The following is a 26,265-nucleotide window of genomic DNA, read 5'->3' as shown; positions in this document are numbered from 1 at the left end:
TATTTGTTATGATTGGCAGAAGTGTTATTGATCTGATAAAATTCTTCAGTAATGGATAACATAAATTCCATGCCAGCTTTTGACGAGGAAATAAGAGTAGAGTCATCCATAAATACTAAATTATTAATCTTCAAATCAAGAGCAGCTTGAAGAATCAATTAAAGACGGTGTAGAAAGAACATAAGGGTCCATCATCTCATTCTTCAGAATAGTAAGTAAGGGATCAATATAAATGACCCATAAAAGAGGAGAAATAACTTCGCCTTGGTCAATACCAATGCGAACCCTATAGGCAGGCGTAGATCCATGAGCAGGTGAAAACGCGATTAGTGCGTTTCATAAAAGGGAAAGGATAAACTTAACAGCGGAGGCTGGAAGACGTATACGTTCTAAAGCGAAACGTAACATCGTTAGATCAACTGAATCAAAAGCTTTAGAAATATCTTGGAAAAGAATCCAAAGTGGGTTTTTGTTGATATCAGCATCATGGATAATAGATTCTAAAGTAATAATAGGGTTCGCAAAGAACAAGAACCTCCAGGAAGACCAGCGAAGTTACCACCTTTAGGGACATCATGTGAAGCCATAATGGTAGAAAGGCGATTATAAAAAAGTTTGACAAGAGATTTCCTAATCACTTCAAGTAGGGTAATAGGGCGAGTATTTTTTAATTGACACTTCCATTCGTGAGGTTTGGGGATGGGAAAAACCATTGCTTGTCACCATAAGTCAGGAATATCAGCTTTGGAAAGGCATGCTTGAATTAAAATGAGGAGTAAAGCCGAGGTACGAGATCCGAGATGTTTGAGCATTTCATAGGTAATCATGGAAGGACCAGAGGCTTTACCGTTAGGAGTAGAAGAAACGGTGGATAACCATTCATCAAGGGTAGGGGGATTCATTAAAGAATCATAGATGGAGGAGGACACATCATCCATAGGTTGATAGGCAGAAGACCATCTATCAGGTAGTGTATCAATAGATACAGGAAGAGTGGACTTTATAGGTACAAAATTTTGGAAATGGTTAACAACAGCATCATCTATGTCCTTAGGATCAGTTAGCAACTGAGGTTGAGTAGGATGATCGATGAAGACACGGTCCAAAGTGATACGGCGACGGGTGCGAGAAAGCGCTGAATCAATAAAGGAGGAAAGGTCAGTTTCAAAATTATTATTCCTATCGTCCAAGTGAGCACGGATGGAGGAGTCTTGGAATTCTTTTTCTTGAAGTAAATGAAATCCCGTAAGCATTTTGAAATATGGGAGAAATCATCAAGAAGTGACTTGAAATTGTCTTGTCGACATGATGAGAGAGAAGAGGGCAAAGTAGGAATGAAAGTAAAGACTTTTTTGTATAATTGAAGAATGTTTTGAAGTCTATGCAAATGTATAGACCACTTATGTTCATGAACAACAGAATAAGTTAAAGGATATTTGCGCAATAAACGTATCGAATGCATTAGGCGATTTAAAAACCAATAATGTTGAGTTAAAATTTCGAGATCTTTAGGGACCTTAGGAGTGTAATTGTTGCCAACAATAGAAGAAGGTAAAGTAGCGTTGGCAGCTTTGAGGATTCGTGATTGAAGATATTCGCACATTTGGTTGATATGCCAGGAGGAAAAGGTTGAAGGTGAAACATCACATAAAGCATCAGCTTTGTCAGCGAATTCCGTCCATTGAGTATCAGTTACAGAATCAAATTTGAAGACGCGACGGGTTTGGCGCTTAAGTTGACGAGCGCGAGCCAATTTGGTAGAGGCAAAAAGTAAAGACATATCATAATATGTGATGACAGGGTTATGATCAGATGTGCAGATGTCTTGAGCATTAAAAATACAAGCAGTAAGAGCAAATCCTTTGAGAAGAGGGCAGGACCATACATAATCAACACGAGTAACGTGGTCATTGCGATGAAAGGTACCTAAAGAGTCAGAAAGATTAATAGGTGTAAAATCTTTATAACCATGAGAAAGGAGATGAAAAAGTAGTCGATGTATATGTTTTGAAGCAATTTGGGGTTGATTAAAATAAATAGGATAATATTTATCTAAATGCATATTAAAATCGCCACAAACAGCATGATAAAAACCAGCTTGTTTAGAAAGGATAAGTTGTTGAATAAGCAAATCAATAGTATCAGTGCGCAAAATACTTTCAGCAGGGGGAGGGATATAAATAACAAATATACGCAATTTAACATTGCCTTTGAAATATAAATCAACAGAAAGCAGTCGTGAAGAATGGAATTTAAAATCTTGTACGTATGAAGCGAGAATTTTCTATAAAAAGGAAACACCAAGAAGAAAGAATTTGTTTAGAAGTATCCAAATTCGAGGAAAACACAGTATAATTAGAAAGACATTTGGATAAAAACTTCATTTGTTTAGGGTGGAGATGAGTATCAACGATACCACCAAAGGAAATATGTTTTAAGGAGAAAAAAGAAGAAATTTCTTCTAATTTAGTCTGACCATACATTTTAAGGCCATTAACATTGAAGGAGGAAATATTAAATGAGTTAGGGATAGGAGAAGTGTTACTAGAAGAAGAAAATAAGGATTCATGTGAAAAAATTTCAGTAACATTATCGGGGTTGGGAGGGTTTCGTACAAAGGTATCATAATTAAAATTATTGTCTGACATTAAAACACGATGATAAAAACAGTCGGGGAGTTAAAATTTGAAGAAGAAAATTAAACAGAAGAAGCTGAATCAGCTTGTTCCAGGGGAGCACCACCAATGGAGCTAATGAATTGTTTGATATGACCAGTGAGTTGGTCCAATTTACTTTCAATAACGACTCTACTATTTTTGAGATCGTTAATTTCTTCTTGCGTGGAGGAGATAGGGGTAAAAGAAGGAGCATTTGGGAAAAGGTGAGAAGGAGGGGGCGACGTGTTAGGAACAAGAATAGTAGGAGGCGGAGGTCGCGTTAAAATACTTCTGGGGGTAAAGGAGATTTAGCGGAAGGCTGAATAATAAGCGGAACATGAGATATAGGAGCATCTTCTTGCATGAGATCCAAGTCAGGTTCATTAGGTGTAGAAAGCGGATCAAGGCCAAGGTGTGATTCAATATGAGTCATCCTTTGGTCAGCAAGTTCGAAGCGGAAATGCGTTTGTGAAAATTAGCGACTTCGCATTGCAATTCACGTAAGAGATTTAAAATATTATTAGCATCATCAGAAGATAATGCAGAATTAGGAGTTTGTCGGGGCAAGGGACGTGCGGTAGAACGAGAAGAGGAAGAAAAAGAGACTGATTGTTCTTTGCTATTATGCCGAGCACGTTGGGAGGTATTGGGATTGTGTATGTTATGATTATTAACATTATTATTGCGGTCATGAGAACTGTTATTAGCACGTCCGGAATCGTAGTAGATCGATCTTTGGATTTTGAGCGAGATCGGGAGTGAGAACGTGTATTAGCAGCATTAGAATTGGAGCGGCGAGGTTGATTGACATTAAATCGTTCTTTGAGTTTTGCTACAGGGTCGCGAGTGCGACTTCTACCTCTGGTTTGTTTAAGTGGGCAAAAATTTGGAGCGCAACCTAATTTGCCACATCTGTGACAAAGTTTATTGGTATTATCTGGGAAGGACCAGAAAAGCACTTTGCCTTGGAAGCTGACAGTCTGTTCCATAGCAGCATCCATGGTTTCTTGGGAGTTAAAGGTGACGTAAGCCCATCTTTTGGGTTTGTAAGAATTTAAAAAAAGTGGAACATTGACAGCCTTAGCGCCAAGGTTACGGGTAAGAGGAGCCAAGTTGATATCCTTAACATTGGGAGGAAGTTGAGTGAGGGTGGCAACGTATTGACGGCGCGCAGCCTTTTGATCCACAGTATAGAAACATGGAGTAATTCTGAGGCAGGTGGAGAAACAGTACACTGTACACGGCCTATTGGTCAGTAAAACGAGCAATTGAATCGGCGTGATCATACACAATGCGGGCTTGCTGGACTTTGGCATTAGGCCTGGAGAAGAGGCGGCAAGAGGTGATATTACCAAATTTTTTAAAATAAGCCATGAGGTTGTCTTTTTTAATGAAGAAAGGGATATCAGTAACTTGGATAGCCCGGAGATCTTTATTAGATCGGAGTTGGCGAAGGTCATGTGCATAAAAGATTAAGTCAAGGAATTCAGGATGAGTGGAACCAACGCACAAATCGCGTGCTTCAGCGGTATGGAAGTGGATAACGAGGCGTTTGGCTTCACCAGAGCCAGTCATACGTGCTTTTCCAGTAAAAGACTCGTAAGTTTCTAAAAAAAGGTTATTAACAGCCTCAATAAGGGCTTTATTGGTAGGGAATTTCTTAAGAGATTCAGGGGCAGCATTCGGCGCAGCCGCAGCCTGAAAATCATCTCTGGTTATGGCGAGGGTCACCACTGGATCTGGAGTTTGATCATCATCTGGAGCACCATTGGTATCCAAATTGGGTGACGCATTAGGGGGTTGTTGCAAGTCTTTGTTTAAAGGTGCATGCATGGACGCGTCCACATTTCCAGAAGACGCGACGTGACTGGGTGCAGTTGGCGCAGCAGATTTTTTCAGGGAGGAGGTTGAAGTATTTTCGCCAGAGATATTTTGTTGAGGAGAAGAGGAAAGTCCATCTACTCCAACGTCAGCCGTCTGGTCATCGGCAACGTAGTCTTCTTCCATAGAATTTTCGGTAAATGTACGATTACGCTTTTGCTGGATAGTGTTTTCGCCATCAGAGCTTGAGTTATCGGAGTTATTATTATTTTTTCGTTCTTGACGGGAAGCTTTCCTACTGTTAGGGTTATGACTTCCACGGCCTCTCTTGGCATAGTTACCAGACATAGTAGAGGGCTTTGAGTTGGGAATATATAAAATATAAAATTTTATTAGTAGCTTGTATTATTTTTTTAAAAATAATAAAAAAATTATTTTCGTCAGAAATTTTCGTTTTTGAAAAATTCAGGAGAGAGTTACTACTGGTCACTACTAGTCAAAAACCAATATATCGGGTAGCAGATATGTATCAGATATGTACCCGATATGTGTAGTATTAATGCAGAAAATCGGGTACCCGATATGTGTAAGATATGTGTAAATATATATATCGTCTACATATCGTTTACATATCATATACATATCGGTACCCGATATGTATATGATATATATATTTACACGTATCTTTACATATCGGGTACCCGATTTTCTGCATTAATACTACACATATCGGGTACATATCTGATACATATCTGCTACCCGATATATTGGTTTTTGACCAGTGAAGGTTTTTAATAGTATATTCAGAGGCCCTCCTTCAAGACGCAAAATTTGGAAATTTGACGTGACTGCATCTTATGATACTGATACTGTCATTTTTTTAAATTTCGTCCATGTCTGTTTTATTATATAATTTATGACATTTTGGACATGGCACAAAACTATGGAAATGATCTTTCAGGCCAAGTTGAATTCTTGCCAGATATAGAGAGTCAGGAAAGCTATCGTAAATATCTTTACCGATTTCTTTTAACACTATTTTTATGAATTTTAGTTGAGATTTGGTCGCTATTTCAGGGAGATTGAACTTTTTTCGAAAGGTCATTATCCATAATAAAATCTATGAAAATTTATCATTGATTGTCATTTTTTCTTCCTCTTGATATGATTTAAAATCTGGCAGTGAATAATTTTCAAAAGTATCGGCAAAAGTTTCATCATCTGACTCATTGCCATCAGAAGAAGAAGTATCAGTATGTTGTTCATAATCAGAATTGCTCAAATCTTCTGTTCCTGAATGTTCAAGCATAATTTGTGGGCAATTTGCGTAGCTTCTTGTACTTCTTTGAGGTAAAAAAATATATTCGTTTTTATTGTATTCTGGAGTTGTCGAATTATCTTTTTCATTTAATGGAATTGTTGTCGAATCTTCTTCTAAAGAAGTTATTACCAAAATCTCTTCATTTGGAGGTACCAAAATATCTTCATTTATCATATTTTCTTCTAACGAAGTTATTGTTAAATCCTCTTCTTTATTAATTAGTAACAATAAAGCCAAATCACTATTAAGATTCGAGTCAGTTGTGTTTTCTGCCGCTTCGTGAAGCATTTTGGTTCGTGTTATAACCAGTTTTCCATTACATTTGTCACAAACTCACAATAATAAGGGACTTTAGTTCTTTTTTTGCTAAACCTTCTAAAAGATAGTCAGTTTGCTATCCTTTTCAAACCCATTATTTGATTAATAATCGATTTTCTTCTCGTCATGTTTTATAAAATTTGATAAAGAATCGGTTATAATTAATATGTACTTTAAAATTTAACGAAACTTTGACAAATGAAGTCAATTTTTCTCTTGAAAATTAAAATTTTATGAAATTTTTTTTTAATTTGAAAATTTTGGTTAAATTTGATCCGTTAGTAATTGATTTAAGGATAAATTTAATTGTAACAGCCTGTTACGCGTCTTATTTGTAACAACCCCAATTTTATCCAATTAAAATTTAAGATCAGGTGTAATGTAAACAAAAACAAAAGATCAGTCGTATAACTAAGACAAAAGAATTTTTCAAGAAACTGCTTATAACTTAAAATTTTGTTTATGAAACTGTCTTAAATACATTAAGTAAAAGTTTTCCAAATTAAATTTTGCATATAAAAATTTTATTTGTGAAACACATTAAATTTATTATTAAAAAAAAATAAAAAAAGGATGTTACAAATAAAATATGTAATAGGCTGTTACAAATACATTTTTTCTTGATTTAATAAAAGTTTAATTTTGAGATTTTGATTAATTAAATTTTCAATCATGAGAATTTTTTTTAATTTGAAAATTTTGGTTAAATTTAATTCAGAAGTTTAATTTCGAGATTTCGATTAATTAAATTTTCAATCATGAGAATTTTTTTTAGTTTGAAAATTTTGGTTAAATTTAATCTGTTAGTAATTGATTTAATAAAAGTTTAATTTTGAGATTTTGATTAATTAAATTTTCAATCATGAGAATTTTTTTTAATTTGAAAATTTCAGTTAAATTTGATTTGTTAGTAATTGATTTAATAAAAGTTTAATTTCGAGATTTTGATTAATTAAATTTTCAATCATAAGAATTTTTTTAATTTGAAAATTTTGGTTAAATTTGATCTGTTAGTAATTGATTTGATAAAAGTAATAAGTCTAATTTTGATTAAACTTTTTTTAACAATTAATTAACTTTTAAATCAAATTTCAGTTTTATTTTTATCAAATAGACTTTTTTCCAGGAAAGCTTATTTTGAATTTTGAATTTATAAAGCTCCATCAATTGAATTTTTTTCGCAAAAATAATTTTATTTTTTCAATAAACAATTTTCATAATTTTTATAAAATTTTTATAAAATCTGCAATACATTTTTATATTGATTGTCAAACGTAACTTTATATAAATCGAACAATATTTTTTGTTATTTTGAAAGAAAGTTCTACTTTATTTACTAATTTTACTATTCTTCTGTTTATTAAAATCTCTATAAAGAATGAAACGATCTGGAAAAAAAAGTGTCGAAAAAGTCGTCAAGAGTCTCACAAACAAACTTCTTCACAGGAATTTGTAAGTTCCGATTCTTCCAAACAAATATCGATATCGAAACAACAATCTGCAGCTTCCAGTTCCAGTTCTATCAAAACTCAAAAATAAGCATTGAAACAGGAATCCGCAGCTTTCAGTTCTGGTTTTACCAAAACTCAAAAACAAGTGTCAAAACAGGAATCTGCAGCTTCTGGTTTCAGTTCTACCAAAACTCAAAAATAAATGTCAATATCAGAAGCTTCAGAAGATAATAAGCCATTTCGCTTAGTGGTACCATTCAGCTTATACTCGCAACAAAGCAGGATGGTACTACCAATTCGTAATGTAACTGTACATAGGAAATTAATGACTATTACACGCACAGCCAAACCGTATAGGAGCAATGTACATAGGGAATTAACGTCCATTACACACACCACCGAACTGTATAGGAGCAATATACATAGGGAATTAACATCCATTACACACACTACCGAACCATATAGGAGCAATGTACGCATTGCCAAACCGTATAGAAGCAATGTACGCACTGCCGAACCATATAGGAGAGAATTAACGCCAATTATATGTGAACCTTATAGTAGTAATTGGACTAGAGATGTAAATGGTGAGCTACAATTGACTTTTGTATTCATTTTAGAGTTCTAGTCGACTTTAACGTTTTTTTAGATACGTATGATCTCTGAGAAGAAAATACCTACTTACGGGAAAGAATCAATGAATTAAATTGGCAACTCGATAATGCAAATGGCGAGTTGCGTGACCTATGGCTAGACATTGGCCAATTACAATCACTAGTCGAAATAAGGCAAATTGGCTAAAAATCGGATATCCGATTTTAGGTCAAATTACGGCTGAAATATATCTGATTTTTACAAAAAAAATATATTCCGATTGTTATCCGATTGACTGCCAATCAGATGTACTTCGGAACTTAAATCGGACATAAATCAGAATTAAATCATACTAAATTCGGACAGTCAATCAGATGTACTTCAGAACTTAAATCGGACAAAAATCAGACTATTTTTTTCTGAATTTATTTCAATTTTTATTATCAAATTTATTAAATGTATTTATTAATTAAATGCTTAAAAACTTTATAATTACATTATTATTATTAGCATCTATCTAAATTACAAATAAATATTTCTAATTCAAAAATATAATAAAATAATAATAATAAAATAAACCATGATTCGTACTTACGAATCTTGGTTTTAGTTCATCCATTCGTCGGAAATCCACCCAAATCTATAAAAAAAAGAAAAGAACGGTTATTAGTAACCGTTCATTAATATTAATAAAAAAAATTTAACCAAGATTTGTATATACCTACGAATCTTAATCTTTTTCCGTTCTCCGGAACTTGAAAGTCCACCCGAACCTATAAAATAAAAGAAAGGAACGGTTAGTACCCGTTCCAAAATAATAAAAAATAAAAATAAAAAATAAATTAAGATTCGTACTTACTTACGAATCTTGGTTCCTTTTCTTCCGATCTTCGGAATTCAACCTGAAACCTAAAAAATAAAAGAAAGGAACAGTTAGTAAACCGTTCCAAATAATAAAAAAAAAACAAAAACAAAACCAAGATTCGTATATACTTACGAATCTTGGTTCTTTTCCATACTTCGGAATTTGAAAATCCACCCGATCCTAAAAAAAAGAAAAGAACGGTTATTAGTAACCGTTCATAATAATAATAATAATAAATTAAACCAAGATTCGTATATACTTACGAATCTTGGTTCTTTTCTGTACTTCAGAATTCAAAAATCCACCTGATCCTAAAAAAGAACGGTTATTAGTAACCGTTCATAATAATAATAATAAAAAAAATTAAACCAAGATTCGTATATACTTACGAATCTTGGTTCTTTTCCGTACTTCAGAATTCAAAAATCCACCCGATCCTAAAAAAAAGAAAAGAATGGTTATTAGTAACCATTCATAATAATAATAATAAAAAAAATTAAACCAAGATTCGTACTTACTTACGAATCTTGGTTCCACTTTTTCCAAAGATCGGAAGCCCACCTGAACCTAAAAAAAGAAAAGAACGGTTATTAGTAACCGTTCATTAATAAAGTTAAACAAAACAAAAAAATTAAAACCAAGATTCGTATATACTTATGAATCTTGGTTCTTTTCCATTCTTCAGAACTCGCAAACCTAAAAAAAGAAAAAACGGTTATTAGTAACCGTTCATTAATAAAATTAAAAAAAAACAAAATTAAAACCATGATTTATATATACTTACAAATCTTGGTTTTTTTTCTGTTCTTCGGAACTCGGAAGCCCCTCCTGAGACACCGAACCTATAAAAAATAAAAGAAGAAGAACGGTTAGTAATAACCATTCCAAATATTAAAAAAAGAAGAAAAAAACCAAGATTCGTAGTACATAATCTTAGTTTTTTTCCGTTCTTCAGAAACTCACCCAAACGGCTGAACCTATAAGAAAAAGAAAGGAACGGTTAGTAACCATTCATATAATAGGAAAAAAAATAAAATAAAAAATAAACCAAGTTTCGTACTTGTACTTACAAAACTTGGTTCTTTCTGTTCTTCGGAACTCAGAAGTCAACCCGAACCTAAAATAATAAAGAAAAAACGGTTATTAGTAACCGTTCATTAATATTACAAAAAAAAACAAAAAAAATTAAACCAAGATTCGTTTACTTACGAATCTTGGTTCTTTTCCATTCTTCGGAACTAGGAAGCCTGCCCGAAATCTATAAAAAAGAAAGGAACGGTTAGTAACCGTTCTGAAATATTAAAAAAAATAAAAACTAAGATTCTTAAGAATCTTGGTTTTAAATCCTTTTCCCCTTCCCCCTTTCCCCATTTTTTACCTTAAAGTCCGGTTTTGTGTTAAAGCCGGCGTCCTCCTATGCGTCCTACAAAAAAAAATAATGAAAAGAAACATTAGTTCGTTTCTTAAATTAACAAAACTTCACTTTCCCATTTTTTACCTTAAAGTCCAGTTTTGTGTTAAAGCTGGCATCCTACAAAAAAAAACAATATAAAGAAATTCATTTCTTAAATTAAAAAAAAAAAATTAAAAAAAAAATATGTAAGTTTCGAAATGAAACTTACATTACTTCCAAGAAAAAGAGGCGGAAGAAAGGTGTGAGAAAAGGGGGAGAGTGAAAGGGAAGCAAGGAAGGACGAAAGGGAAAGGAAAGGATAATAGGGGAAGGGAGAGGAAGGACGAAAGGACAGGGGAAAATAGGGACGAAGTGAAGTGAAAGGAAGGGATGAAAGGGGAAAGTTTAAAAAAGATCCTTTTTTAAACTTTGATACGCGTAACATGTGACGTTTAATTAGACTATTCGACCAATGTCTAATCGTAGATCATAGTTGAATTTTTAATTGAATATAAGCTGGCCTTTTTTGACTAGTGAAATCGGAAATCGGCTATGCCAAATGTCACCTGATATACAGACGATCGTCAATTATTAGCCGAAATTTAGCCGAAATAAGGACGATTTGCCTTATTTCTGATTTGCCTTATTTCGACTAGTGAATCGTATAACAATATACTTAGTCAGGAAAATGATCGCTTGTGTCACTGACATTCATCTGACCTTCAAGATATCGAATTTAAAGAGGATTAACAACCAACAAAGTGTAGGAAAGGAAAAAATCTTGTGCGCGATTCTGAAGATGAAATGGAAGTAGATGAAGAAGAAGCCAGGGTTCATCCAAAAATCCTCTTTCAATGTATGCTTTTAACGTTCGCTAAACTGATATTTTGTACAATTTAGGCCAAGATGAAGACGATTCTAAAAACTTTTCTGATTGAACTAGAATTAAAATACGATGAAAAGTTTACCAGTGAGTTGAATGATAAAATTCTTCAACAGGTTATACCTCGACTAATTGAAGCAATAAAGCCAAGGTATACTTCACAATACAGGCAAGTCAAATCTTGGCTCTCCGCTTTATATAAACATCGCAGAGTGCACTTGTTATATAAACAACGTGGCACTTTAGACAAAGATAATCACCGTCTACATCAAAACAATCAGTTAAATGAGGTAAATAATTTCTTTATTATTTCAAAAAAAAAAATCTCATCATTTGTCAAAACTTTAAATATAGAAAAAGGCACATCGAGTTAAAGGCGTAAAATCGCTTTTCGACAAAAATGATGAAAAACTGGAGAATTATGATCGATAAGAACTTTAAGTGACAACCGATATCACTCTCCAGAGTATTCTGAATCAGATGAGGAGCAACCAGACGGTAAAAGACATATCAATGTTTATAATCCGTCTTGGAGATCTGAAGAGGTTCGATAACTTATTTGTCGCATTTTTTATTTTTTATTTTTTATTTATTTTATTTTTTTCGTAATAGGATTGATTTTTTTTCTAATAATAGTTAATAGATTTATTACGAAATGTCTTGGAATAATACGCTTTCTCTCTTCAATCTGCACAATTGATACGAATGTGAAATTATGATGATGAGATATATAATATCGTCTCTCGTCATCTACGAGGTGCTCCAAATTGGACCTATGTGGAGCAGAATATGCTGGCCGATACTGACTTTTCTGAGTTGGAAATGCCAATTCAAACGATGAAGAATCTAATAATGGCAGAAGATGCGGAAGTGTCAGCAGAAATAGACGAAATAGTTGTAATAGAAGATTCAGAACTAACGGGAATGGAAAAATCAGAACCAATGGGAGTAGAAGAATCACCGGAAACAGAAGATGAAACAGATAAATGATATAAATTTGTACTTTAATTTTTGTTTGAGTTTTTATTATACTAACTTTTTTTTCAAATTTTAGATTGTAAATTTGTCGGTTTTTTTGGATTTTTTTTGAAAATTATGGGATTTTTTGTGGAATTGTGGATTGAATTTTTTTATTTTCATAGGAAATTTTTATTAATTTAGTATTATTTCGTATTATTTTCATATTATTTACGTATTATTTACGTATTATTTTTGTATTATTGTTGTAGGAAATTTTTATTATTTTCGTATTATTTTAGTATTATTTTTGTAGGAAATTTTTATTATTTTAGTATTATTTTCGTATTATTTTCATATTATTTTCGTAGGAAATTTTTATTATTTTAGTATTATTTTCATATTATTTTCATATTATTTTTGTAGGAAATTTTTATTATTTTAGTATTATTTTCGTATTATTTTCATATTATTTTCGTAGGAAATTTTTATTATTTTAGTATTATTTTCGTATTATTTTAGTATTATTTTCGTAGGAAATTTTTACTATTTTTATAGGAAATTTTTGCGATTTAATTGATTTAATTAAAATAATTGGTAAATCAATCGAAATAAAATCAGTTTTAAAACTTAAATTTGCTAAATTTCGTCAAAATTATTATGGTCAATTTTATTTATTTTGCAAATTGGCAAATTAAATCAATATCGATTTTTAAACGAATAGTTAATTGTTTATGACAAATTCATTTGCATGGCAGGATCGAATTTTATTGATATATACAGCTGATTTTTTTAACTAATTCTGAAATTTTGCCAATTTCTAATTGCGAGTGGCAGGCGTTATGGTGCAAATCGTCCATAAAATTAGTTGCCGATTTTTTTGGTACTGATCAGCTAATGTCAGACCGAATTTCGTTCAACATTCGGCAATTTAAAATTTTGCTGAAATGGACTATTCTGACCAGTGAATAACCAACCTGCTTGTGTAAAACATGATTTAGATATCGCTTTAAGCTCAAGTATTCAGCTTGGCATTATAAACACTCTCCTGATATAAAATAATGAGAGTTTTTCAGAGCATATACGCCAGCTTAAAGATAAGGTGAGAGAACTCAAAAATCAGATTATCTATAAAGATATTTCTTTCTCAAAAACTGAGAACAAGATCTCTATAAAATTGGAAAAGATACAAGCTTTCCAATCAAAAATAAAAGAGTTGGAAATGAAGTATTTTTTAGTTCAGAAAAACTTATCAGAAATGGATTCTCTTAGACGAGAGTTGGCACTGTCAAGGAAAAATGTTGAGCTAAAGAATGTTGACTTAGATCTAAAGAAAAATGAATTAAGCAAAAAAAAGGGTGAATTAATGCGATTAAGGGATGAATTAACCTCAACACGAATAGAATTAATGAATGAAAAAAAAGAATTAATGCAAATGAGAGATAATTTGTTCTCAGTACAAAAGATATGATTATCAGAGAAAGAGATCCTCCTTCAAGAAGCTAGTAATGATCATTTAGCCAAACAGATCCCAAAAACATTTAGTGAATCTGAAGTGCTTGGAGGTATTAACGGACTGGAGAAAGATAACAGCATTACTAGTCCTGAAACAACCTCAAAAGTACCTGATTCCTTATTTTTTCAGCATGCATTCATCTTCATAATAGTATTACTAATCATATACATTCTATAGTACATATTCTCTTATTGATATTCTTTTAATTCACTTATTAATGAAGAAAAAATCTTCTGAATTATAAAATACCCATAAATAGAAATTATAGTTATAGATTCCCAATCTAATACACAGAAGAACCAAAAGACAGGGCTGCTTCCTATGAAACTTTACCTTATAGATATGGATGAGACCATAAAGCACGAATCATCTCGAATTCGTTATCACCGTACAAGTCCATCATAGCCTTTCTCTATGCTAGTTACTGGGAAAAGTAGATCAGGTAAGCATCAGGAAATTTTTTAAGATGCAGAACTGCAGAGATCTGTAAAATTAGCAGATCTCCGCATTTTTTTTGTGAATTTATGCGGAAGTCTGCAATTTTGCAGATTTTCACTTTTTATTTTTTACAAAGTTATGCAATAATCTGCAATTTTGCATGTTTCTGATTTTTTATGTATGCATTTCTGCAGAAAGTCTGTGATTTTGCAGATTTCTGCTTTTTTTTATATGAAATTTATGCGGAAGTCTGCAATTTTGCAAATATTTGCTTTTTTTTCATTAAAATATCAGTTCGATCTGCAATTTCATCATTTAAACTTTAATTAACTCTAACTTGATTTAATACCTAAATGATTTTTTTTACAATACTTTTTAAAAAAAAAAATTTTACAAGACTTTAAAAAATAATTTTTCTACAACACGTAATATCGCTAATGTTCATTTTTCATGTTTTTAGGTCCTAGGCGCCAAAGAATGGCTCTAGACGTTTATTTCGAAGGTAAAGTTTACCTTTGAAATATTTTTTTTTTAATTTTATTTCAACAAACGTTAATTAACGTTCGTTTTTCATGTTTTTAGGTTCTGGACGCTGAAGAACAACTCCAGATGTTTATTTCGAAGGTAAAGTTTATATTTGAAATATTTTTTTAATTTTATTTTAATGAACGTTAATTAACGTTCGTTTTTACATTTTATAGGTCCTGGATGCCAAAGAACGGCTCCGGACGTTTATTTTGAAGGTAAAGTTTACCTTCAAAATATTTTTTTAATTTTATTTCAACGAACGTTAATTAACGTTCATTTTTCATGTTTTTAGGTTCTGGGTATTGAAGAACGGCTCTGGACATTTATTTTGAAGGTAAAAATCTTCAAAATATTTTTTTTATAATTTAGCTTTAATGAACATTAGTTACGTTCGTTTTTATATTTTATAGGTCCTGGATGCCAAAGAACGGCTCCGGACGTTTATTTCGAAGGTAAAGTTAACCTTCGAAATATATTTTTTAATTTTATTTAACGAACGTTAATTAATATTCGTTTTTACGTTTTATAGGTCCTGGATGCCAAAGAATGGCTCCAAACGTTTATTTCAAAGGTAAAGTTTACCTTTGAAATATTTTTTTAATTTTATTTCAATGAACATTAATTAACATTCGCTTTTTCATATTTTTAGGTCCTGGGCGCCAAGAATGGCTCCAGACGTTTATTTCGAAGGTAAAAATTTTCGAAATATTTTTTTTTATAATTTAACTTTAACAAACGTTAGTTGAAGGTAAAGGTTTTACCTTCAAATTTTTTTTTTATATTTTTGTTTAACGAACATTAATTAACGTTCGTTTTTATATTTATAAGTCCTGACAACCAAGAATGGTCGGACATTTATTTCAAGGTAAAAATCTTCGAAATATTTTTTTTATAATTTAACTTTAACAAACGTTAGTTGAAGGTAAAGGTTTTACCTTCAAATTTTTTTTTTATATTTTTGTTTAACGAACATTAATTAACGTTCGTTTTTATATTTATAAGTCCTGGACACCGAAGAATGGCTCCGGACATTTATTTCGAAGGTAAAAATCTTTGAAATATTTTTTTTATAATTTAACTTTAACGAACGTTAGTTTCGTTCATTTTTGTATTTTATAGGTCCAGAACACTGAAGGTATGTTCTGGACCCATTTGAAAATTCTGTTTGATGGTAAAACTTTCAAATTATTTCTTTTAATTAATTTATTAACGAAACGTTCAGTTTATAACGTTTCATTTCTTTTTTTTCAGATAAAGGAAGCCGAAACAAGTTCTGGACTTCCATATCGAAGGTAAAACAAACCTTCAAAAATTAATTTTTTTTTAATTAATTTATTGACAAAACGTTTCTAACGTTTCATCTCTTTTTTTTTAGGCAAAGGAATCTGAAAACGAGTTCTGGACTTCCATATCGAAGGTAAAACCTTCAAAATTTTTTTTTCTTTTTTATTTATTGACAAACGTAACTAACATTCGTATTTCCTTTTTTTTTAGATAAAAGAAGCCGAAAACTTGGATTCCCATACGAAAGTTTTCCCATACGAAGGTAAAATCTTCGTAAAAAAAAATTTTTTTTATTTAATTTATTGACAAACGTAACTAACGTTCATATTTCCTTTTTTTTTAAATAAAGGAAGCCGGAAACTTGGACTCCCATACGAAAGTTTTCCCATACAAAGGTAAAATCTTCATAAAAAAAAATTTTTTTTATTTAATTTATTGACAAACGTTAACTAACATTCGTATTACTTTTTTTTTAGGCAAGGGAATCCAAAAATGAATTCTGAGCTCCCATATCGAAGGTAAAACCTTCAAATTTTTTTTTTCTTTTTATTTAAACAAACGTTAACTAACGTTCGTATTTTATTTTTTTTAGGTAAAGGAAGTCGAAAATGAGTTCAGTCTCCCATATTGAAGGTAAAACCTTTGAAAAAAATTTTTTTTAATAATTATACTTAACGAAGTGTTTTCTAACGTTCGTTTTTGTATTTTGTAGGAACACAGCTCTCTGGACGCTCCTGAACAGAATTTCGAAGGTAACCTTCGAAATTCTGTTTTTTTTGTTTTTATTTAAACGAAATGTTAGCTAACATTTCGTTTTCTTTTTTGTTGTAGATTTCAGTACTCCAAGGTTCCTAAAACGGGTAAATGGTAAGTTTCGCAATAAGAGTTGCGAAACTTTAAAATTTATTTTTTTTTTTAAAGAACGTTTCTAACGTTCTTTCTTCTTTATATAAGAACGCCGGGCTTCTTTAGACGAACTAGACTTGGAGATTTTTTCAGGATTTTGAAGGTATTTACCTTCGAAATTAATTTTTTTTTAATGTTTAACAAAACATTTACTAACCTTTTGTTTGTCTTTTCTTTTTACTTTTTGCAGGTTTACGGCTTCTGGACGGAATTTTGAAGGTAAAATTCCTTCGAAATTCTTTCATATTTTTTAATTTGCGAAACGTTTACTAACGTTTCAGTTGTTTTTTTCTGTAGGGTTTTTTTCTCTGGCTCCTGGACGAAAGAATTTGAAGGTATATCTTCAAAATTCTTTATAATTTTTTTTTTATTCTTCTTTAACGAACGTTCTACTAACGTTCATTTTACTTTATTTTTTAGATCCTGAGATTTCGTGTCAAACATTTCGAAAGTAATAACTTTGAAATAATTTTCTTATTTCTAATAAACATCTCCGATTTTCTATTTTATTTTGTTGTTTGTTGGAATCGAACCAACTGGAACAATGTCCAAACTATTAACAACATGTAAATGTGCAGTAAAGAGATGATAAATAGCAATGACTAGTAATAGATTTCAATTGTATTTGTAAACTTGTTAATATATAATAAAAAAGTAATTTTGATTATAAATAAATTAGTAATTAATGCAATAAATTAATTTGTATTATTGTGATGCAGATTTTTACTGAAAAAAATTGCTGAGGTATTTCAAAAGTTTTTTATTTAAAAATCTGCGCAGAACTTTGTTATTTATAAAATCTGCGCAGTTTTTTATTGGATTTTTCCTTTAATATTTTGCGCCAGGGTATAAGATCTGCGCAGATATAATTTCTGAAAATCTGCGCAGATCTGCTTCCCAAAAAATTTCCCAATGAGACTAATATTTTGGCAAATCTTTTTCTTGGTAATAAAGCTGAATGTATATATAAAGGTAAAAAAGGCAGGTCTAGATATATTGCATGTGATGATTTGATAGTTTGTGGTTATCATTCTGACGAGCCTAAGTGGGCATTTGTAAGAAAAATGTATGGTATAATTTCAAAAGATCCAAAAGCATCTTACCATATGGACTAATTTGTTTACCTTTAATTAAAATATTGATTTTATTATATTTTTATTATACAAAATACTATATAATATACAGTAAATTGGGAGTGAGTATTAAAAAACTTTTATTTGATGTTACTATACTATAAGGTGGTAAATATTTCTTTTAAATTAATATAATTCTTAACACTTACTATATATATTAAAAATTTGTATCTCAACTTTAAACGTAAATATCTCCAGATCTAATGATCCAATCGGCAAGCTTTTTTTTCGCTCATATAGACCAGATCAAGGGCTTTCCGAAGAGCCTAAATTTATAAAAAACGGATTAGTGGATCCCAAGAATTTGCATTTAAGCATGTTAAAAAGTTCGTACCTCAACTTTAAACGTAAATATCTCTGGATCTAACAATTCAATCGGCAAGCTCTTTTTTCGCCTATAAAGTCCAGAACAAGGGCTTTCCAACGAGCCTAAAATTATAGAAAACGGATTAGTGAATCTTGATATATTTGCGTCTAAAGATGGTAATACAAATTTTGATATAAAATAATTATTTTTATTGTTTGAAAATATCTATTATGATACCATCTTTTATATGATATTTTTATTATACTTTTATAAACATTTATAGCTATTAAGACTATATAAATTTTTATTTTACTTTATATTTTATTAAAATATACTTACTTTTTAATAATATATGTTAAAAATTCCATATATATCAGAAATGGATTTTTTATTAGTGAAATGGGTTTTTTCACACCTCTTTTACATTTAATAATTTAAGTTTCACAAATGTAAATTTTTGTTCAACTTATTATTTAGTCAAGTGATCATCAATCAGATGATTTTTTGGTATTACAAAACAATTTTGAGTAACGAAAATTGTGCAAATCAATTCAATAACTCTTTTTCAGAGTAGACAAATCAGTCCATATGCTATGAGAATATACAATTTAGCTATATATCACCAGTAAAAATCCCTAGTGTAAGAGTTTTTTCACCTGAACAAAGTACAGCAATTGTTTTTGAAGATTTATGTGTGGCTTTCACTTCCTGAGTCCATCCAAAATCGAATCATTTCATTTTTTACATATGGACGTCATAGAAACATTTCAAGCATATATGTAACATAACGTTACTATCATTAAGGTTACTTGTCTAAACCTCTTCAAAATCCTACGATTAGTTTCATCAAAATTTTACTATAGATTTATTATAGTTTTGGCAGAGTTTTAGTAGTTTTGGCATTTATAATAAGTTTTGGCAGTTTCGCCTTTCTTCAAAGTTTTGCCAGTTTTTTAATATAACTTTAATATAGTTTCAGCAGAATTTCGCTTTTTGGCAAAACGCCATCTTGCCTAAACCCCTAGGTTTTGGCAAGCAACCTTAACCATCATATACTAATAATTATTCAGAAAAATATTTCACATCTAGTAGTCTTTAATGGTGGCAGTTCTTAGAGCTCTGAATGGGTCAGATCAGGTTAGATAATTAATTGACTTGATCTGATCCAAAGCAAGTCATGAATTTGGTGACCTGACCTGAATATTACAGGTCAGTTTAGGTACCTGATCTGACTCATTGACCTAGTATATTTTGGGTCAAAAAAACATTTCTGCATTTTTAATATATCAAATTATATTACAATTATTTTATGGAAAAGTACGTTTCAGCACTTTTTAGCTATCAGTGCCTATTTTTTTGATTACCATATAATAATCCTATAATGTATATTTTGTAATAATTGACAATATAATTGCTATTATAATTTAATATATATTAAAATACCATATTACAATAAAATGTAAAAAAATAATAATAGACTTATTAATATATATGTTATTAAATATGATATTTACATGATATGTCAAAAATTTTTATTAATATTATTTAAAAAGCATTATAAAATACTACCAAAAAAATCACTACTGATAGTAAAGTTTTTATTACGCCAAAATGTATTTTTTTTGTTTTTCTAATGAAAAACGTCAGACCTGACATTTTTAAATTAAAGAAACTTTTTTTTTATTTCTTTTAATGAAAAAACGTCAAACCCGACATTTTTAAATTAAAGAAACAATTTTTTTTTGTTTCTTTTAATAAAAAACGTCAGGTTCAACATTTTTTAATTAAAAATACATTTTCTTTTGTTTCTTTTAATAAAAAATGTCAGGTTCGATGTTTTTTAATAAAAAAAACATTTTTTTTGTTTTTTTTAATAAAAAAATGTCAAACCTGTCGTTTTTTAATTAAAGAAACAATTTTTTTTATTTCTTTTAATAAAAAATGTCAGGTTCGACATTTTTTAATTAAAGAAACTTTTTTTTGTTTCTTTTAATAAAAAAATGTCAGGTTCGACATTTTTTAATTAAAGAAACATTTTTTTTGTTTCTTTTAATGAAAAAATGTCAAACCCGACGTTTTTTAATTAAAGAAACATTTTTTTTGTTTCTTTTAATGAAAGAATGTCAAATCTAACATTTTTTAATTAAAGAAATATTTTTTTTGTTTCTTTTAATGAAAAAATGTCAAGCCCGACGTTTTTTAATTAAAGAAACGTTTTTTGTTTCTTCTAATAAAAAAATGTCAAACTTGACATTTTTTAATTAAAGAAACATTTTTTTTTGTTTCTTTTAATAAAAAACGTCAGGTTCAATGTTTTTTAATAAAAAAAACATTTTTTTTTGTTTTTTAATCGAACCTGACATTTTTAATAAAAAAAGACGTTTTTGTAATTATTTTTAATGAAAAAACATCAGATTCAGGTCAGGTTGGCATTTTTTATATATATAAAATCTTATTTATGACCAAAATATGTCAAGTCAATGGGTCGGGTTGGATATCTGACTGTAATTGACCCGACTTGAGGTCAGGTCATTAAATCTGCTACCTGACCTGGTTAACCCGTCAGGTCATCCAATCCATCAAGTCAAATTCAGAGCTCTAGCAGTTCCTATCAAGATATTTTCAAGATCATTGGACGATATACTGAAGATGTGAAAAATACCTCTATGGTTGTTAATAGTTATCTTCGAAAAGGTGAATTTATTGTCTTTGATCTAAATAAATCAGATGATAATCCACTGGCAATTCAGTTGAGATTTGATACTCCATTAGACCTTCAAAAAGAGGTAGAGTTACGAGAGAAGTGAAAAAAAGGATCATAAGGATTCATTACTCCTGAAATTAAAGTTTTGATCTTTTTGATGAAGAATCACCTATTTGCAATGAGAAAGTTGACAATAAATGATGCTTGTGCAATTGCTGGAAAACGTGGTGGGCTTTGTCTTTCTACTGAATATGTTAATGCTAACATGCAATGTGCAAATAGTTATGAGTGGACTACATCTCTTAATAATATAAATAACAGTAAGACATGGTGTTCGTATTGTGCAAATAAGGCCAGTCATACAATTGAAGATGCTAAGCAAGTTGCTTTTAGTAAGAATGGAGAATGCCTTTCCAAAATGTATGATAATAGTTTTTCACCTTTATCATGGCGTTGTTCTGAAAGGCATGAGTGGAATGCATCTTTTAACACTGTAAAAAATAATAAGAAGTGGTGTCCATATTGTGCAAATAATAGGCCTTGTACACTTGAAGATGTCAAACAATTGGCTTATAATAGAAAAGGAGCTTGTCTTTCTGAATATTATATTAATAATTGTTCAGCTTTATTATGGATGTGTGATAAAAAGTATAGATGGTTTGCTACTTTTGATAATGTTAAACATTTAAACTCGTGGTGCCCATTCTGCCCGAAATATAAAAGAGAAAAGCTATGTCACAAGATTTTAACAATATCTTGGCCCTCCTTCACTAATCCACAAACCTAATTTTCTCAAAACACCAGAATGTCCCACAGGATTAGAACTTGATATTTATTACCCAGAATATGGCTTTGCAATCGAAGTACAAGGCATACAACACGAAAAATATATCAAATTCTTCCATAATGGCAATTCCAATAATTTTATCAAACAGCAAGCGCGGAACCAACTCAAGAAAGAATTATGCGAAGAGAATCGGATTGCACTAAGATATGTTTGGTATTACGAAGACCCATATATAATTATTCCTGGGTCTCATAGAATAAACTTGAAACTTCAAAATGCTTTATCGGTTATCTAATTCCACTTATATTATTTAGTATACTGCATTGGACAAAGTTGGAAAATACGTTTTTACAATGGCATATAAAAAAATTTTTTGATATACTAATATTCTACATGTATTACAGTATTAAATCATAAAAGTGATAATAATAGGATTGAAGTTGCATTACGATTTTTCATTACTCAGCATTTCTTTGCCCTATATAATTTTTTTTTCTTTAATGATTTTTGTATTGCCCATACGAGGCTTATTATGATTTATCTTTGAAAGAACTCGTAAATTGTGGGCGTTACTGTAGCGCGCACTTCTTTTGTTTCTCATTGATCAGAATTCTTGATCAGTGCCCCTGACCATCAACTACACATATATATAATAGATGAAATCAGTAAAAGCCAAACCCAAAGTATCAATAGTTATTACTTACCGCCCAAGTCACAACTGTCCTAAAAAAAGATGGGAATAAATCGACACTTTCTAGATCCGTTGGAATTTCGCATGTTTCGATTTCAAAAAGTCGATATATTCCTTAAAAAATTCGTCAGCAAAGTGATTTATTCTTCTTATAATAATGTTCGTATATACTGTATACATACCCAAATAGTCCATAAGGTAAAATCGAAGACTTAGTCCGATGCTCTGTACCATATAGGACTTGAATTGCAGTGGCGGTGCTCGTTTCAATTTAACTTCGGATACAACTGTATAGTTTATTATATCTTTTCCTGCTCTCGCATTTTGGACATAATCGGACATTTCTTTCGTGTCATCAACAACATATGGTCTGGAACCTTCTACTATACAAATTTCATACGGTTTTTCGGTGGTGGTGTACGCAATCCCATCTGAGCGGTCTGCATTCCCCTCTTGTTTCATGATCGACTTTCTATATGCAGATGCTTGAATAGCTTGGTTTCCCCTAAAAGAATCATAACAAATAAATTTAACACGACAATAAAAAGATGTTAGAAATGCTTACATAATACTTACGGTATATAACGAATACCCGAAAACCTCCACAGTGCCCTCTTTAGAACGGGATGGATGTACGTATTCATAAATTCATCTTCCAGCATATCATGGTTCTTGAGAGGATTGTTATGTAGCAAAGAATACGCATCAAAGCTAAAAGATAAATAAGAACGTTAATAAATTCTGGTAAAAATAGTAGGTATTAATTTTGTAGTTTTCCTGTCAGGGCAGAACAATAATATATTTATCAAATGAACGTAAAACTGAGAATAAAAAAATTATACTTGCAAGGCCGGCAATGTCTCAAATAAAAATCTCTTCAACTTTATAAAAAATGGATCCTCTTCCGGTTCCAATAAACTTTCCAGCCTGTTATCCCATTGTTGATGGGTACAATTCTGTTAAAATAAAACAGCGATGATGTGATTGGCAAGCAAAAAGACAAATTAGTACAGGATAGTACAAAATAATATTGATACCTCTGAAAAAAACTCTTCAAGAAATTCAATCGCACTTTCCGGAAACAACTTATCGACAGGCTCAAAGATCTCTTTTAGAACTTGCATGTAGTCATCCTCATTTGTATATCTTAGAACGAACTCCGAAGACGGGGTTAGGTCCATAATTTCATTCCGAATTAATTCATTAACGGAATCATCACAGTATACTTGAAAACTGCACACCAAACTAGCCATTTTCTCAGAGCATTGTTGCAGTTCGTTGAGAAGATTTTTAACCAGATTATGATCATGATCGCTCTGTGAAATTTATTTGAATCATTAAAAATTCTTGACTACGCAGTTAAAGTGACTAAAAATTGCACAATCAGCTATATATCTACCAAACTAACCCCATTTTCACGTCTTTCCTGTTCCTCCACAGTTATATCTTCGCCTGTTTTTCCTCGCTCAGATGTTTTTTGTTGTGAACAAGACTTATTCGTAAGGGAAGATGACGCATAATTAGATGAATATACATCTTCATCGTCATCCTCTTGTTCTTTGATTGATAAATGTTTATAAGGATCTACATAAATGTTTCGTGGAAAATCGCAAATTTAACTCACCATCCAATTGTGGCTTGTTCGTAAGGGAAGATGATGCATAGTTAGATGAATATACATCTTCATCGGCATCCTCTTGTTCTTTGATTGATAAATGTTTATAAGGATCTACATAAATGTTTCGTGAACAATCGTAAATTTAACTTACCATCCAATCGTTTTTGTTTTTTTCGCAAGCTTTCTTCATTCGGTTCTATTGCCCTATTACTGACGACCTTCTCATGGACCTCGTTACGAATCTTCATCTGAAGATATCATGGTTAGCCAAGAACCTTGTCGAAATTTTATGTTTGAACAATACCGCTCTTTTCTCTAATAGCCACACATCCCAATCTGAATTGCACTATTTTGTGAAAAAAAACAGAAGTTAAAAGTATTGCTTTCCAAATATGCTTTAAGCAGAACATTTGATCACGTACATTAACGGTTTCTTTGATGTTTTTTAGTTTCGACTGTTCGTCCGGAACTTTACACAACCTCATAGCTTCATTGAGAATTTTTCCATACTTTTCGATCGCACGAGCTTTATGTGTCGGTTGAATAAAACGAAAGAATTCTATCGGCGTGGGGTTTTTACACGTAATCATCCAATCGAGGTTTCGTTTTTTCACTTGTTCACGTACAGGTTTCATATTTGATATCTCATAAACGGAAATTTTAACAAAAAAAGTGTTGAGTATATTGTTTGATTAAAGTCAATAAATAACCATTAAAGTGTGCTGTTGTTTACTCAAGGCCGGCCACCCACTGGACGATGTGACTTGCCAAATTATTGGCTTCCGATAGAACATGACAGTCTACCGCAGACGCCTTGCGTGCCCAACAAACACTTAATAACTCTGTATCCAGAATTCAGCCGGCCACCAACTGGACGATGTGACTTGCCAAATTATTGGCTTCCGATAGAACATGACAGTCTACCGCAGACGCGTCTTTCTTTCTTACAAAACCATCGATAAACTTTAAGAAAGAAAAGATTTATAAAAACCTACCGCACGTAAAGAAGCTTAGGGTAATATAAACGGTTAGCGGGCTTACAGGAAGTATAGAAAAAAAAAATATTTACCGGCACGAGTTTTTCCTTTAGCCATTATTAGATTTTTATTCGTTAGGTTAAAGTGTGACGATTTTATTCGCTAGGTTACGTTTGCTAGAAGGGTGATGATTTTGTCACATGGCCACGTGATAGCAGCGGCAGCATAGATAAACAGGGCGGACATCAACAGGGCGGACATGCATTATATCACAATGTCGATCACTTGCCGATCATGATATAAGTGATATCACGTTAAATTTGAAGCTTTATTCCAAGCAATAAATGTTCTGACAATTTATGTTAAATTATTTTATTTAATAGTTTAATTTATCAATAAATTAATATAAAAGTATTGTGGCAAAATAATGTGTGTTTCCAAAGTTAGATTTTACGTCAAATTTTCAATAATTAATATATATGCTATATATATGCCGATCATCTGCTAACGTGACTTTGAAGCTTCGGGCGAAGCCACAGATCTTCGGTGAAACTTGAAACTTTTACAGTATATTATTTAGGTATTCAAGAATCAATGGCTAAAATAAACCTGGATAATTTTTGATAACCCAAAAGTTATCATTAAATAAATGTTTACAATTATTGTAAAATTAATATATGTCTGATATTTGACAAAATCTTTATGAATTATTTTAAGAACTAATTTATTAACAATAAATAAAATAAAGTAAATAAAATCGAAATTTTATACATTATTATGTAGAATTTGTGAAAAAACTAATTCAGCGGTATTTTTTTATGTGATAATATTGGACAAGTGATCGGCAAAATGATCGGCAATATCGTGATAATATGGGGATGTCCGCCCTGTAATTCATAAAGATTTTGTCAAATATCAGACATATATTAATTTTACAATAATTGTAAACATTTATTTAATGATAACTTTTGGGTTATCAAAAATTATCCAGGTTTATTTTAGCCATTGATTCTTGAATACCTAAATAATATACTGTAAAAGTTTCAAGTTTCGCCCGAAGATCTGTGGCTTCGCCCAAAGCTTCAAAGTCACGTTAGCAGATAATCAGCATATATA

General features: G+C 31.1%; 7 protein-coding genes across 8 annotated transcripts; 4 read left to right on the top strand and 3 right to left on the bottom strand.

Moving 5' to 3' along the window:
* Positions 1 to 5,598: 5,598 nt before the first annotated feature.
* Positions 5,599 to 6,087, bottom strand: OCT59_026299 (uncharacterized protein; the record flags this gene model as incomplete). The annotated part of the gene is made up of 1 exon (XM_066143091.1): positions 5,599 to 6,087. One exon carries the CDS (start codon positions 6,085 to 6,087, stop codon positions 5,599 to 5,601), a length of 489 nt encoding a protein of 162 aa, XP_065992645.1.
* A 1,683-nt stretch (positions 6,088 to 7,770) lies between these two features.
* Positions 7,771 to 8,196, top strand: OCT59_026298 (uncharacterized protein; the record flags this gene model as incomplete). The annotated part of the gene is made up of 1 exon (XM_066143090.1): positions 7,771 to 8,196. One exon carries the CDS (start codon positions 7,771 to 7,773, stop codon positions 8,194 to 8,196), a length of 426 nt encoding a protein of 141 aa, XP_065992644.1.
* A 572-nt stretch (positions 8,197 to 8,768) lies between these two features.
* On the bottom strand, positions 8,769 to 10,256 carry OCT59_026297 (uncharacterized protein; the record flags this gene model as incomplete). Its single annotated transcript, XM_066143089.1, has 12 exons — positions 8,769 to 8,802; positions 8,884 to 8,935; positions 9,022 to 9,071; positions 9,160 to 9,207; positions 9,291 to 9,311; positions 9,459 to 9,464; positions 9,546 to 9,594; positions 9,682 to 9,723; positions 9,812 to 9,869; positions 9,991 to 10,004; positions 10,098 to 10,144; positions 10,237 to 10,256. 12 exons carry the CDS (start codon positions 10,254 to 10,256, stop codon positions 8,769 to 8,771), a joined length of 441 nt encoding a protein of 146 aa, XP_065992643.1.
* Positions 10,257 to 12,092: 1,836 nt separating this feature from the next.
* Positions 12,093 to 12,293, top strand: OCT59_026296 (uncharacterized protein; the record flags this gene model as incomplete). The annotated part of the gene is made up of 1 exon (XM_066143088.1): positions 12,093 to 12,293. One exon carries the CDS (start codon positions 12,093 to 12,095, stop codon positions 12,291 to 12,293), a length of 201 nt encoding a protein of 66 aa, XP_065992642.1.
* A 1,225-nt stretch (positions 12,294 to 13,518) lies between these two features.
* OCT59_026295 (uncharacterized protein) lies at positions 13,519 to 13,731 on the top strand (the record flags this gene model as incomplete). Its single annotated transcript, XM_066143087.1, has 1 exon — positions 13,519 to 13,731. One exon carries the CDS (start codon positions 13,519 to 13,521, stop codon positions 13,729 to 13,731), a length of 213 nt encoding a protein of 70 aa, XP_065992641.1.
* A 933-nt stretch (positions 13,732 to 14,664) lies between these two features.
* On the top strand, positions 14,665 to 16,622 carry OCT59_026294 (uncharacterized protein; the record flags this gene model as incomplete). The annotated part of the gene is made up of 14 exons (XM_066143086.1): positions 14,665 to 14,716; positions 14,916 to 14,957; positions 15,035 to 15,041; positions 15,153 to 15,194; positions 15,272 to 15,313; positions 15,392 to 15,432; positions 15,745 to 15,785; positions 15,862 to 15,913; positions 15,994 to 16,034; positions 16,118 to 16,159; positions 16,237 to 16,288; positions 16,376 to 16,421; positions 16,503 to 16,544; positions 16,619 to 16,622. 14 exons carry the CDS (start codon positions 14,665 to 14,667, stop codon positions 16,620 to 16,622), a joined length of 546 nt encoding a protein of 181 aa, XP_065992640.1.
* A 5,523-nt stretch (positions 16,623 to 22,145) lies between these two features.
* On the bottom strand, positions 22,146 to 25,266 carry OCT59_026293 (uncharacterized protein; the record flags this gene model as incomplete). 2 transcript variants are annotated; one of them, XM_066143084.1, is made up of 13 exons in its annotated part: positions 22,146 to 22,500; positions 22,568 to 22,668; positions 22,737 to 23,059; positions 23,131 to 23,265; positions 23,401 to 23,510; positions 23,592 to 23,870; positions 23,963 to 24,111; positions 24,179 to 24,256; positions 24,324 to 24,420; positions 24,477 to 24,518; positions 24,595 to 24,816; positions 25,168 to 25,181; positions 25,242 to 25,266. In XM_066143084.1, 13 exons carry the CDS (start codon positions 25,264 to 25,266, stop codon positions 22,468 to 22,470), a joined length of 1,608 nt encoding a protein of 535 aa, XP_065992638.1. In that variant the 3' UTR covers positions 22,146 to 22,467. The 2 variants fall into 2 exon arrangements, with proteins under 2 accessions (XP_065992638.1, XP_065992639.1); XM_066143085.1 differs by lacking the exon at positions 25,242 to 25,266 and having other exon boundaries at positions 23,954 to 24,111; positions 24,595 to 25,224.
* Positions 25,267 to 26,265: the final 999 nt, after the last annotated feature.

Source organism: Rhizophagus irregularis, chromosome 6 (genome assembly GCF_026210795.1).
Source record: "Rhizophagus irregularis chromosome 6, complete sequence".
In the NCBI taxonomy this organism is placed as follows: Eukaryota; Fungi; Glomeromycota; class Glomeromycetes; order Glomerales; family Glomeraceae; genus Rhizophagus; species Rhizophagus irregularis.
This window is presented reverse-complemented; position numbering and strand designations above follow the sequence as displayed.